This window comes from Sitophilus oryzae, unplaced genomic scaffold (genome assembly GCF_002938485.1).
Source record: "Sitophilus oryzae breed Bouriz unplaced genomic scaffold, Soryzae_2.0 scaffold_2008_pilon_pilon, whole genome shotgun sequence".
NCBI lineage: Eukaryota > Metazoa > Arthropoda > Insecta > Coleoptera > Curculionidae > Sitophilus > Sitophilus oryzae.
In genome coordinates, this window is record NW_022146734.1 from 1,186,576 (window position 1) to 1,201,618 (window position 15,043).

General features: G+C 34.5%; 1 protein-coding gene across 2 annotated transcripts in view; it reads right to left on the reverse strand.

The window, feature by feature from the left end:
* Nucleotides 1-15,043, reverse strand: part of LOC115884042 (chitinase-like protein Idgf4) — a 42,977-nt gene that overhangs the window by 1,652 nt on the left and 26,282 nt on the right. For both annotated transcript variants that reach the window (XM_030902486.1, XM_030902487.1), the window contains 5 exons: nt 10,414-10,546; nt 8,526-8,696; nt 7,093-7,261; nt 3,307-3,557; nt 1,589-1,699 (listed from right to left, as the gene is read on the reverse strand). In XM_030902486.1, the coding sequence (XP_030758346.1) occupies nt 1,589-1,699; nt 3,307-3,557; nt 7,093-7,261; nt 8,526-8,696; nt 10,414-10,546 (835 nt within the window). The remainder of the gene's footprint in view (nt 1-1,588; nt 1,700-3,306; nt 3,558-7,092; nt 7,262-8,525; nt 8,697-10,413; nt 10,547-15,043) is intronic.

Genomic DNA, 15,043 nt, shown 5'->3' on the forward strand with positions numbered 1-15,043 from the left:
ATATCTTGAAATAATTGATTGTGTTTTTTCAAATTTTTTAATGTTTTTGCTATACTTTCTTCGCGTACAGTGTGTAAACCTTAGATGTCAACATTTTTACAAACAAAAAAGTAACACAATAGCTGAAAATTGCCATACACTAAAAGTGGAAGGATGCGTTTTTTAATCTTTTGAATGAAAACAAAAACAAGCCTATAAGTTTATCATTTAAACATTTTGGCGAAGAACCGAACTTCAAAATAAAAAAGAAGTGTCAATATCTAAAGTGGTTCTTGAGTTATCACGTGTTATGTGTTAAAAAGTTGAGTTTTCAAATTACCGCGATTAATGAAGTTTTTTCATTATAAAAGAAATAGACGCCCAAACGATATTATTATAACTCGATTTCTCTCCACTAGACAGGAAAAAGCGCACTTGTATCTCCGGTAAATGGGACAACGCCGCAATAGCACACCGTCGATTTTTTCTCTCCGATCCCCAAGCAATTCACTCCCACACATGTAAATACCGACACAAGATCAAGCCTTCCCAATGCCTACGTAGTGTAGGGGTAAAGAGAAATATCTTCGTACACTAACAAAAGGTCATAAAAAAGGGAAGATTTAAGATGGCTGCTGTAACAAAAACCTAAAATTTACAATGTGCGCCGAAAATTTTTAGAACAGGAAATGCTTTAAAAGAGATACATATTTGACGCGAAGGCGCGGGTTTCAAAAAAATACAAATTTTATTTTCATGTCACATGAAATAAATTATCGATTTTTATTCAGCAACAATATGCTGGGCCTCTATATATGAAAATAATTGTTTTATATTCTAAAAAATAAAAACAAAACTTTTTTGGGTAATGTTTGGTTATGTTACTTTTATTCTCTTATCTATGGTTACTTTTCATTTTTTAGATTTGTATGTCATTAGCGCCACTGTTGTCATTTCGTGAACCCTGATTCTTCCCATTTTTGTGACCACTTTTTCAAATAAAGTCCTATAAGAACTATTTCTCCTCATCTCTACACTCCATATCAACGCCGTAGAACTCTGCGTACAGTACAGTACGTCTGTCCGTTCTGTAGCTACGGGGTATCCGTGAGAGGGGAAACGATATTCTCTCGATGTTTTTCGTAAAAAAATAGACGACGCGTCCCATCAATAAAAATTCAACAAATTTGCAAGTAGCCAATAAAATGAGTGGGCGGAGCGATTTGCGGTGACGCACTCGTCAAATCGACGTATAAAATATATTGCTGTTTATTTAAATGTTTTTTGTCCGCATTCCTTTCATAGACACAGATCCAGCAGATGTACTGTACATCTGCTAGATCTGTGTCTATGAAAGGAATGCGGACAAAAAAGATAATATTTTTTTACGAAAAACATCGAGAGAATATCGTTTCCCCTCTCACGGATACCCCGTAGCTACAGAACGGACAGACGTACTGTACTAAGACTGGTACTACTCTGATTTCCTGCATGTGTACGACAACAGGCACACGGCAGGTGAAGCAGGGGTACTCAAAAATTATTGAAGCTGACCGACTAGACAGTGAATAAGCTGGGACTTTCTGGTATTTTAAACTGTAAATTATACCTTTATTTTTAACGTAAGCTGCTTTACTAGCTGCCGATTCAGGATCTTCGTATCCAATCCATATTCCATCTTCGTCCTTTTCTTCGTCTGGTAATTTGTAAGCGTACGATCCTGTAACGAAATATGTTTAATTTTAATATTCAGACTTTGTAGATGATTCTATTATGGTAAGCATAAAAATACCGATATTGTACAAACAAGTTTACTAAACGAACTAGTTCATTGAACCTTTGCGCGAACTAGTTCTTTTAAAAGAAGTATTAAGTACATGTCTATTAGTCAATAATAATAATTCCATTTCTTGCGAACTTGGGCTCCCTAAAAATTGTCTAGATCCGCCCATGGTTGCAGAGCTTAACCACTCCCATAAGCGCTGGAAGTTTTGTTGAACTTAACACCACTACATATTTTCATACAAGGCGAAGTCAGATCTGCATGCACAGGTGAATTCACAGTCAGCAGCACATAAGCCCTGGTATTAGGATTATATATAATATAATTAAGGTATTGGCATTACCGCTAGGTGCAACAGCTACAAGGTATTGGTATAGCTTTATCAACAAATTTAACATGTCAACAACCATTACAGTTGGGGGATGGAGCTTTTGGTGTTACACAGCAAAATAAAAACTAAATCACCACAATACACCAAAACACTTTTACTTTTACACTGGACGCGCGTTTCGCATTTACTGCTCAATTTGAGAACGATAGATTACCATTTCTAGATGTATTAGTTATTAGAAATACTACTAATTGCCTGAAATTTGATATCTTTAGAAAAAATACCACCATATGCAGATACCTTTCTAATGAGTAATTTCTTAGTGTTGAACATACGATGGCTTTAAATTTCTTAGTTCATAAATTACTTAGTTTTCCACTTACCAACGAAAGATATGAAATAGAAAAAAAATACATTAGGAATGTAGCTGAGTGAAATGGAAATGCTCCTTCATCAGTGGATAAAATAATTAGAAAACGTAGGTATAAGTTTGCGATTGCTGAAAATTCGACTTTTCAAGTGGAGAAAGATACGTCAAAATATTTTTAATACCGTTTAATAAAGAGTTATCCAGTGATTTAAAAAGAATTTTTAAGAATGTCAATTATAAACTTCTATAATATAGTGCTAATAATAAATTATAACAACTATTAGGCAATCCTAAAGATAAAATACCTCCACTAGAAAGGTCGGGTATTGATGAAATTTCATCTAAAGATTGTAATCAGAAATATGTTGGGCCAACTAGAAGATTAATGTTAACTAGATTTAAAGTACATATATAGCTCAGATATAAGATATGGTAGACCGGATAAATCTTGCGTTACAACATATTGTTGATAAAGAACGTTGTACAGATATTAATTATTTAAAATTAGTTCTCTTAGTAGTTATTTGAACTCGGTGCCCACTGAGCGAGTATATAAACGCTCAAATTGTAGATATTAGTTTAGTTTTTAATCATCTGCTGATGATGCTAACATGGTTAGCGAAACGCGCGTCCGGTGTAAAAGTAAAATTTTGGCGTATTGTGGTAATTTAGTGTTTTATTTTATTTTGATATCTATACCAGGAAGGGAGGCCTGGAGAAAAGGTGTGTCCTAAGGATCAGAAGAGGACCATAATAGTTTTGGAAAGGTCGCAGTGGATCAGGCCGATAGCCACCTCGTAGAATCCAATCTAATCTAATGGTTGCAAAACACTGTATACGTACCTCTTCTTTTAGTAACATCAACAATTTTCCTATATCCTTGAGGAGAAACGTTTCCGGCTCCCTGTACTCTGACGCATATTTCTGGATAACTCAAAATTCCGGCGTCTTTGGTTAACGGGCCCGGATCACCGGCCCCGTCTAAACCTTCCGGTGGTACGTTATCGACTTTGGCGTCGTCGTCCAGTTTCCAGGTACGTCCGTAGGTGGGGATGCCCAGGATCAATTTGTTTGCTGGAAAACCGTTGCTCAACCTGCAATGATCAATATACGGCGTTATTCATGCTATTCGACACTATTATATCTTACGGCACTACGATATACTTATAAGGTGTCAAAAAATAGTTTATCGAACTTCGCAAAAGTTCCACAAACAAAAAGTTTCTATAAACATGTGCCCTAAAATGCTTCGCGAATAAATTACGGCCCTACGGAAAGGTAAAATCAAAATAATATATTTTGTTTATTTTTAAGAACATTGGTAGACCGTTTCTCTTGAAATTTGGCACTCTTACACACATTTTAAAGCCAAAGCGAATAGTGTAAAATTTCGTAAAAGGCAATGTGCACAATTTAAAATTATTTTGTATGTACAGGGTGTTTCAGAACGAAGATACATACCAAAGTTTATTTCTTATAGAACACCCGCATATTTTATTTAATTTTTGTGTTGACTTTTAAGCCAACCCAACCAAGAAATAAACTTTACTGAAAAATTTGATAGCTTCGTTTAATGTATACCAGGGTATCAAAAATTGCTGGTCTATTTTAAATATCTATTTTACATAAAAACTTCGATATTTCAAATACAACACCGTGTACTTTTTAAAATAAATCGAAGCAGATTCAAATGCTCTTTCAAACTATATTAGGGTTTCCTATACTTATCTAGCTCAGAATTTTAATAAAGAGTCATTTTTCAATAAAATGGCAACCAAGATGGCTGATGTTGTCATGACAAGTTTCTAGTGACAGTTAGTAGCTATTTTCTCAAAATCGAAATTAGTTTATGGACTTTATTTAAATTATTTATAGCAGTTTACTTACTTCTAGGAAGAAAAACGAAGAAGTAGTTTTTTGATTTATTTTACGATGACTTGTAGATATATGCATTTTCTATAAAAGAGCCAATTACGGCAAATTCATTTTATTTATTTCCAACGACAGGTTTCTGCCTAATAGGTTTTTTATAAACCACACTACCATAGCTCTGTGAAATAAGACAAGTAGTTTTTCAAAGGAACACTTATCAGGAAGATTTCTGTTTGGATATCTTTGAGCATAAGCTCTTGAGGCCAAGAAGCAATTTTTCTCACAAAATAAAATCACTAGTAACATACCCATTCGTTCCGCCAGCAGATACTGCTCTATTTTTCTTGATAAAATATAAATCTAAATAATAATGTCCATACATTAATGTCCATTTTGAAAATAGTTACTGTCACCAGACTGTCACTAGAAAATTGCCATGGCGACACCAGCCATCTTGATTGCCATTTTATTGAAAAATCGCTTTTTATTCAACATCTGAGCTATAAGTATAGGAAACCGTACAGTTAGTTTGAAAGATCATTTAAATCTGCTTCGATTTATTTAAAAAAATACAGGGTGTCGCATTTGAAATAACAAAGTTTTTATGTAAAATAAATATTTAAAATACACACAATCAAACTTATATGGAATCACTCTTTATTTCTGACTAAATTTCTTGCAAGGATAAAAATTGGTATACAACTTTAAGATAGAACTTTTTGCTGTAAATAAACATGATAATAAAGAATAAACGACTGCTGCGATTTATTTTCTTTTGAATTTTATGTTCAGTAGTAAAAATCACGATTGTCCGGTAATTTTCATTCAATCCAAAAAAAAATTAAAAATGCCTTATTTTGGATTAACAGATGTACAGAGGGGAAGAATTATTGTTCTAACCGAACAAGGAATGCTCCAGAGAGACGTAGCAGAGATAGTACGCGTTACCCAGGGTGTTGTAGCGAAAACATATGCAAGATACTTGGAATTAGGAACACACAAGGATAGGCCCAGACAAAGTCGTCAGAGTCACAAGTGAACCACAAGACCGCCTTGTGTGCCAAATTGCTAGAATAAATCTCAATGTTTCCCATCCAGAGCTACAAAGACAACTTCTGGCAGCTACAAGTGTGAACGTTTCAGTTGAAACCATAAGAAAAAGGCGTGTACAAGGGTTTTACAGCAGGAGAGAGTTACGGATCCCACAGAAAAAATTGATATAACATAAATTGATTTGCTTTGCCTTCAACATCAAAACTGGACAACTGAGAATTGGCAAAATGTTCTTTTTTTCGGATGAGACCAGAATTGGCCTAAGATCAGATAACTATCGAATTCGGGTTCTCAGAGCTCCAGGAAGACAAGCGAGACTCCAGGCTGCCAAATCTGTACCGAGATATAAAGGAGGAACTGTAATGTTCTGGGGAGGTATTATACTAGGAGCAAAAACTCCATTGTTACCACTTCAACAAATTTTAACGGGTCGGAGATATGTTGATTTGGTGCTAGAACCACTCGTTAGTCTTTGGAGAGCTGCAATTGCTGCCTATACCAGCAGAGTGACTAGAGAATGGCTTGAAACGGAAGGTGTCATAGTTTTGGACTGGCCTGTCTATTTACCAGATCTAAACTCTATCGAATACTTGTGGGACTAGCTCAAAAGAAGGGTTAGAGCTCGTCGAAACAATCCAGGAAATCTCGCACAGCTTATTGATGCAGCATTAGCAGAATGGAAAAACATACCCCAAGACAACGTGGATAATTTAATAAGAAGTATGCCAACGCGGATAGAAGCTTGCATAAGTGCTAGAGGTGGCAACAAGGAATATTAAAATTATCAATTTTCTTTTTACTTATGCTTTTTGGCCATTAAAAATTTAAATCTTAATTTCGTTTCAGAAACCAAAAAATGCAATTTTGTTTATTTTGGGAAATTATTATTTTTTTAATTGCTATATGGATTATTTTTCATTAAAAGTCATTGGTAAGGACTGAGTTTTATTCATAAACAGAAAATTTTCTCAAAAATTATGAAAAATAATAGATGATTCCATATAAGTTTGGTTGTGTATAGATCAGCAATTTCTGGTACCCTTGTATAAGGAAGCAATAACATTTTTCAGTAAAGTTTATTTCTCTACCTTTAAACTCAGCACACGAATTAATTCTGAAAAGTAATGTACAGGGTGTTGATAATCTATTCTATTGTAGCATGCATATTTAAATATCTTTAAATAGGTATCTCAAAAACCAAAGATTTTTAAACATATTTAACCCCTATTATAAATACCCTATCAATAATATTTAACCCTTACTAAATAAATACCTTTTTTTGGGCACAAGAATCCAAATGAAATAAAATACCGGGTGTTCCATAAGAAAAAATATAACTTTGGTATGGATCTTAGTTCTGAAACACCCTGTATAGTTCAAAATAATTTTAAATTGTGCACATTGCCTCCCCACATACACCCATTAAATATTTTGTTTCTACATCATTCCGTTTTCGTATAGTCAGCCGAGGCGAATGAGGTGCGCCACCCTGTATTTGGAACGCAAAATAAATATTTTTAAGATAAAATGCCAACAACATTTTCATGAAAAACTAATACCGTATGATCGAATAAAAACGGCGTCCAGTTGGCTGGGAAATGACGATCGATGACATTTCCCATATAAATTTACATATAAAATGACAGCGATCTTCATTTCATAGCCATCGCTGACGCCATTTTTATTCGATCATACGGTACTTACCAGTATTTGACCCAAGCATCGACATTTTCATCAGGTCTTCTGTCAATGAGGTCATACAATGGCGCTGGAAAATCAGCGAGTTTAGGATTCCGTTGTGGTGTGTAGAAGTCAAAGGCGTGTAGACTGACAAAATCGACATGGGGGGCTAAGGCCCTAGGATCATAGTAAACTGCGAAAAAAATTATATTATACCGGGTGGTGCATCGGTGTTGGAAACTTAAGAAATCCCATACAAATTTTGGCTTCCCTGTTGATTTTACAGGGAAGTTGAAATATTGTAATAGCAAAACATTTTCCGATGCACGTCATCAATCATATCAACACTGACACTAAAGTCTATAAACCCGACTAAATAAAATTTTGGCAAAAATGTTAATTAAGATACCGAGCAGCTCTTGAAAAATGATTGTAACAGATATTTTATTTAGATTAAAGCTGCAAAAATTAGTTTAAACCGAATTTTTTATTATCGCTATGTTGGCCACATTGCGCCGTTTTCAGCAAGGTTGTCGTTTATTATTTGACAATTATCCTAATGTCAGTCATTATTTTGTATAATATCGTGTTGTTGTTAAATCTCAGCGAGTAATTCTCGTTTTTGCCTATTTTCATAGTCTTTTTTTTAAATTGTACTTTTAAGCACAAACAGTTCTTTTAAGAACTACATTTTCGAGTTTTTGTATTGCATTTCTTGAAATTGTGTGTTGAAAATATGCCGAAGCATTTAAACAGTCGAAGCAAAGAGCTTATAGCTTCCCTGATAAACTATTTTGAACGAGAACGTGACAATAAAGATCCTTTATTACCCTTGACTGCAGTCAGCGAAGTAAGTTTGATTAATAAGCACATTACACCACTTTCAAAGTTATTTCTACGTTAGTTTTTATTAAATTCTGTTATTATTAGTTTGTGCATTAATAGCACCCTCTTACTTGTTATTACCACTTATGGTGTTGTAAGATATACATCAATAAATAAATAAATAACCCATAATAACGCTTAGAATAATCTTCATAATGGACTATTTTTTGCCAATATGTAATAAGTAAAATAAGCTACCGTATGATTGAAAAAAAACGGCGTCCAGTTGGCTTAGAAATGACGATCGATGACATTTCCCATATAATTTTACGTATAAAATGACAGCGATCTTCATTTCATAGCTATCGCTGACGCCGTTTTTATTCGATCATACGGTATAAAACAAATAAATCAATTAATTATTAAAATATTAGTTATTAAATTAAACATAAAGCGTAAAAATCTTTAAAAAAATGATATAATAAATATATTGTTTGTCACTTTTAAATAAAAATTTATCTCATAAATCCATCACAATCTGGCAGCGCTGTCGCCATCGTTTGTCACTCAAAGTTGATCACGTGCATCGGAAATTGTTTTCGATTACCATAGGTTTTTAAATCTATACGTACCTGTGCTGTTTATGTTTGGTAATACGGTTAAGGTAACCAGTAAATTATCGGCTTTAAAAGTGTTTTTTAGTTCTTTAACAAGAGACGTAAATTGTTCCCTGTGTTTTTCGGCATCTTCGTCGATTACGGTTTCACCAGTGAAAGTTTTTTTGACGGCCGACCAGAATTTTCCTGAAATTTAAAAAAAAAGCAATTATAAGTAATGAGAAATAGCATCACTCCTTTCTTATGCAATAAAAGAATAATTTTTTAGTCATTGTTATCGAGTCACGAAGGTACCGAAAGAACCGGGAATTAATAATTTCGAGTCCCGGTTCCTTGATATCCCAAAAGAACCGGGAATTTCCGGTTCTGAACCCTAGTTACCATATTATCAAGAAATTATGTTTTTTAACTAAAAACTAAAAAAAATATCCAGATTTTTTTTTTTCAAAAAAAATTGCACGGAAAAATCCTCATATTTCTGGGGCCAAATTATACTACCCCTAAAAATATTTGCACTTATTTAAGACTCACCCTGTATAGGGCGATTCACGGTTATGGTACGTTATAGCGTTTCCGGAACCGGAGCTGTTTTTCGGGACCGGTAATTTCGGTACCATGCCTCTAAGGAACCGGGATTTCCAGTTTTTTTTCGGTACTAGCAAATTTTTGTTCAATGATGGTGCAGTTAAACAGCAAGCAAGGGATGGTTGTCAAAAGTAAAATCGATAAAATATTGAGGTTTAAATGAAAATAATACCAAATTATTAAGTAGTAATCAGTATAGACCTGTTCGGTCTTTATCTCAACACCGGTGTTCATTTCAGCACCGGTGTTCATCTACAAAACCGGTGTTTATCTCGACACCGGTGTTTCTCTCAACACCGGTATCGAGATGAACACCGGTGTCGAGATCAACACCAGTGTCGATGTCGATGGTGTCGTTTGTTTTTTTTTTAATGGAATATTTTTAGTTAATTTTACAGCTACGAATTTTTGTTTCTTTATGTTTTGTTTTGTTTTCTATTTGTTTTTGATTAAACAATTTTTTACTGTATAGTTGTTTATCAGACGTTTCCACTTTATTTTAGTGATTAGTCTGGCAAAAAAATTATATTTAAATTTGAAAGCTTCAAATTAAAGTCGGTGCGCTTTAATAAACGATAAAAATAAGCACCGATACGACATTATTATTATCAGGTTTATTTTGAACTTCTTAATTAACATTATTTCTTCTTTAACCCGTTTACCAAACACCAGTGTCGATACCAAAACCGGTGTTGTAGTCAAAACCGATATCGAGATGAATACCGGTATCCAGACCAACACCGGTGTCGAGATGAACACCGGTGTTGTAGATGAACACCGCTATCGAAATGAACACCGGTGTCGGTGTCGACACCGGAACACCGGATAGCCCATATTTGGCCACCGGTGTCAGCCCAACACCGGTGTTAAAACGGTATTCCGGTCTTTGGAACAAGCCTAATCAGTCATGAGAAAATTAAGCTGAACACAAACATGATCACAAATGACTCTCAAAAAAACTCAAAGCACAAATTACTACAACCAATAGCAGCACACAAGGCCAGGTCACAAGGTAAGGTAGAGATCTGCACGGGCCGGGTAGCCCGAACGGGCCTCAGGCCCGAACCCGGGCCTCGGTCAATAATTCGGCCCGTGTAGGTCTCAACAGTAAGGCACTCATTTTTTGTCAATCCGTCTCTGTGCTGGGACGCAACGCTCGAACCTCGCAGGTCGACGGACGGACCTCAACTGAAACGCTCTGCAATCTGCCGATATTCGACAGATTGTAAAAACTTTCAAAAAATATTTGGGAGAGTGCAACTACTCTTTTCCTTCTACTATGCTAATAATACCTACTCCGTTTATTTACTGTACTCACCAAATCCGCTTTTGATTTTTTTCGGTTTGGTTTCTGGGAACTCCCAAGCAAGGTCGATACCGTCAAATCCGAAACTTTTAACTAATGTGTGAGCAGAGTTTATAAAGGCCAAACGATGGGCTGAAGATTCAACCTGAAATTTAAATGTAATTGTTCACATATTTACGTATACAGGGTGGCCCATTAGTGCTAGAAGTCTAATATTGTCGTTGTTGACAAATATATGAAAAACAGTTTTATATAGATGTTGAATGGTCTATAATGGTGCATATCCTAAAAATATTTAGTTGTATACAGAGTGTGCAAAAAAGATGATTATGATGAAGTTTTAAGTTTTTTTAAATTGCACTCCCCTTTTTCTGTACATATTTGGATTCAGTATAAAATAATTCTGCATATAGTACACTATTTTTGTTTGAATCAGTATGCGGTGTCGCTATATTCTATTTTTTATTTACTAACTTTAACTTTAGTTAAAAACACTATATCCGAAAAGTGGTTAAAAACTGAAGTGAATATAACTTGATTAATACCTAGTTATATTTTTCTAAACACCAAGAATAACAGAATAAATCCACACAAGAAAATTTGCATTATCCTATATAGGATATTTTTTATGGCGTCGGTCGCCAATATCGCAATAGTTGTGTCTGTGAGGTTCAAGTTATCGTCTCCTTTCTGCTGCAATGGCTAAACTGGACGGGACCTATTTTGTTTACGCGGAATCCGAACCGCGGTCCTCGGCCATATCATGGTCAATGGCCTACCGACTTGGGAAGTGTCTAAATTAACTCTTACTCACGAGATATCCGATCTCATCCGGCCTCGAACCGGCGTGAATGAGCAGTGTGTATCAATAGATTTTACACTTTTCCCTTGGACAACATCACGATGCAAAGTTTCGAACTGGTCACCCGTCCATCCACTAGCATCGTCTTACCTCGCTTAACTTCGGTGTTCTAATGGGAACCGGTGTTTCGACGTAGCTGGGCCGTTGCCCGTCGCAATAATTAAAATGTTATACCTCTATTTTTTAAATGCAATACTCTGTATATAATTTTTCCTTTAAGTATAAAAAAAATATTATTATTTATTTTAAAGTATTTTAAAATGTCTAGCGGTTTCACAGATATTTTTTGTGTTATAAATATTACATATGGGGTTTTCAACAGTAAAATACTAGATAAAGATTTTTAGGTGGTTTTGATAAAAATTTACTGTTGAAGTTGAAAGAGCCATATGTAATATAATACCCCGAATATCTGCGAAACCGCTAAACAGTTTAAAATACTTTAAATACACAAAATGTTCATTTTATAATTCTCCATTTAAAAGTAAAATAATATACAGGGTGTTGGGTTAAAGAAATTGAGAAATAGCATTTTAAACATTGCGATGTTGGGGACGCCATAAAAATTACTTTGTATTAGATAATGTAAATTTTCCTTCGCAGGTTTATTCTGTTATCCTTGCTGTTTAAAAAAAATATGGCTAAGTATTAATAAAATCGAATTTACTCTAGTTTGTAACCACTTTTCGGATATAGTGTTTTTAAAGAAACTTTCAATAAATGTGAAATAGAATGGCAACAGAGCAGAGTGCTGGAAATAAAAATAGCGTACTATATGCAGAATTTTATGCTGAATCCAAATCTGTATAGAAAAATGAAGGGTGACTCAACTCATTTAAAAAAAAATTAAACCTTATCATAACTTTTTTTGGGTTGGTTACACCCTGTACCAGTGGCGGATACAGGGGGGGCCCATGGGGCCCCGGCCCCCATAAAATCTATAAATTGGGTTAAATATTAGGCTTTTGGGTTAAAAATGGCGACCTAAAAAGCATATTCTACATTATTTTTTTTCTTTGGCCCCCCCCCTAAAATAAATTCCTGTATCCGCCCCTACCCTGTATACAACAAAAAGGAAACCAAGATGATTTTGTTTTGTGAAATATTTAGTATCACAGTTTCACAAAAAAAGCAGCTTGGGTTCGCAAGAAAATAAACGCTCTCTATCTAAAGGTGGGTATTCACTTGCAACAAAACACTCTGAACGAACCAAACGCGCCGCGCACTCCAATCAATCTGCAACAAAACATTTTCAGGGCGCGCTCCGAACGACCTGCAACAAAACATTTTGCGCGGAGCGTTCCGCCTGTTTGCTGTGTTCGCTGCATTCCCACCAGTAATCAGTGTTAGTGTGTTTGTCGACATGGATGCATCTGATATTACCATAGCCGCTGGTGTTTTTTTTAATTATAGAGGCATTAGCGGGTAACAAAAAAGGAAAATACGAAAAATATGAGCAAGACGCCTCTCTTTGCGCCGTCAAAATATGGCCTTACTTAGTGACCTAGATTATGTGCATATTAAAAATTTAATTAATTTAATAAAATAGGCTGCCTTTCAAACTCATCAACTAACTCTAAACACTTTTCTCTGTTCCACTCCATATATAGCTAGGTACAGTTTAGAAACACCACAAACACAACGAACGTTCAAAACTGTCGTATCCACCGAACACCGGCCAACGAATAAATTCTTTTGAGCAAATCCCGTTTACCGACAAGCTTCGGAAAATGTTTGGCGCGTTTGGTTCGGTTCGGCGCGGCGCAACGTACTGACTACACAAACTTGTCACAGTGCGCGCGGCGCGTTTGGTTCGTTCGGAGTGTTTTGTTGCAAGTGAATACCCACCTTAATATTTTATCTTTACTTCTCTGTGTTCCAAGTGAGAAAGTGAAATAACACTCACTTGGAAAACCAAACAATGGATTAATATTTTATAAAGCTAAATCATCCAAACTTTTATCTAAATTAGATTCTAAAAAGCTTTTAAAGAACGGGTTGTGTGAAGAACCCCGTATTCTGTATACAGGGTGTTTCAAAAAACATGTGCCATCTGTCATGGGGAGATTCTTCACCTAAGAATAAGATTTATTTTTCATATCAACATGGGTCCGATTCTGCTTTGTTTAGTAGCTACAGGGGGTTAAAGTCTTCATCTTTTTTGGATGTATTATAATTTTCTTCCAAGTACTTTTAGCTATTCGAATGAAATTTGGACGGTAAAAGTTACTATGAGTGATATAATTATGATAGTTAGTGATATAAATTAGTGATATAGATATAATTCTATAAAAGTGTCGACAGATTCACCAGGGACATGCATAGGACTTATCACTTGAATATTTTTCTAAAAAACATGTGCACCTCTGACTTTTTTTCCTCTTATTAGCAAAAGTGTGTAGGCCAGTTTAATGTCGATTAAAAGTTGTATCTTGATCTCTCCAAAAATCCTATATGGGTTGCGACTGCAAGAAAATCTTCAAAATAAAATAGTTATCTTTTGTAAACACTTCTGCGTTAATCCCAAACGGAAACTACTTGTCAGAAGTTCGGTTTACAGATATAGAAATTTGCCTAACCCACAAAAAAATGCTTAACGTTTCGGAAAGTTTATCTCTTTCCGTCATCGGAAGCAAAAAAAAAATACAAAGAATATAGAAAACAGCTATTTAAAATATTTAAATTCAACTATTCGAAAACACTTTAGTTTTTTTAAAACAGATACGTCTACAAAAACCATTGACGTTCTGTTAAAATGACATTATATCAAGTTAAACTTCAAAATTAATAATTACTACCTGATAACAATTACTTAATAAGGTAAAACCAAAAAGCCCCAAACTTTCTGTATGATTATTTTTAATTTTTAAGTGTGTTATGTTCTTTAAAATAAAAAATAACGATTGCCCTACATTACTAACATCTACAGATGCATGATCAATACATTTATTTTTATTAGATTGTATTAAAAAGCCTCTTTTATTTTTCTTTTAGAGACTATCGCTTCTTTCATTATAATTTTGGCTTTATTAAAATTTATTCTGTGCCCTGTATCCCATGTATGCTGACAAATCTTAGATTTGTGAAAATCTCCCTTTCTTAAATAATCTTTATGTTCTTTAATTCGAACATTTAGGGGTTTAGATGTTTCACCAATGTAAAATTTATCGTATTCACATGGTATTTGGTATATTACATTTTTTGTTTGTTGTTCTGTATTCATTGGTTTAGTATGTGATAAAATGGATCTAAGTGTATTTTGTATTTTGAAAGATGTTCGTATGTTATATTGTTTTCCTATCCTTCTTATTTTTTTCAAAACGCTTCGTATATATGGAATTGTAAGTTGTATATATTATATTGTGTGTATCATTGTGTCTATAATTTGGGGTTTGCATTTCTTGATGTTTTAGTGTCAAAGTTTTAAAATAAACTAATCTTAGATGTTTACAGAAAACCCACAAACACAGATAGCAGATACTTAAGTTTCACATCTAATCTCGTATAAATGTAAAAAAGGTGTTATAAAAAGTTTATATGATAGGCGCCACCTGTCGGAGAAGCAAGTAACTAACACGTGTATTGCTGGTTGCCTACATTCACCAGAAAGCAAAAGACATTTTAGGCGCCATCTCTTAATGAAGTCGACAAGTAAGCAAATCAGACAATAGAATTTACTAGTAGATGGCAGAAAAGTATCGAAAATTACAGAAGGTTCGAGAAACAGTCAGTAGAGTATATAAAGCGCTCGGTAGTTGAAGACAGTTTGAAGTTCGATAA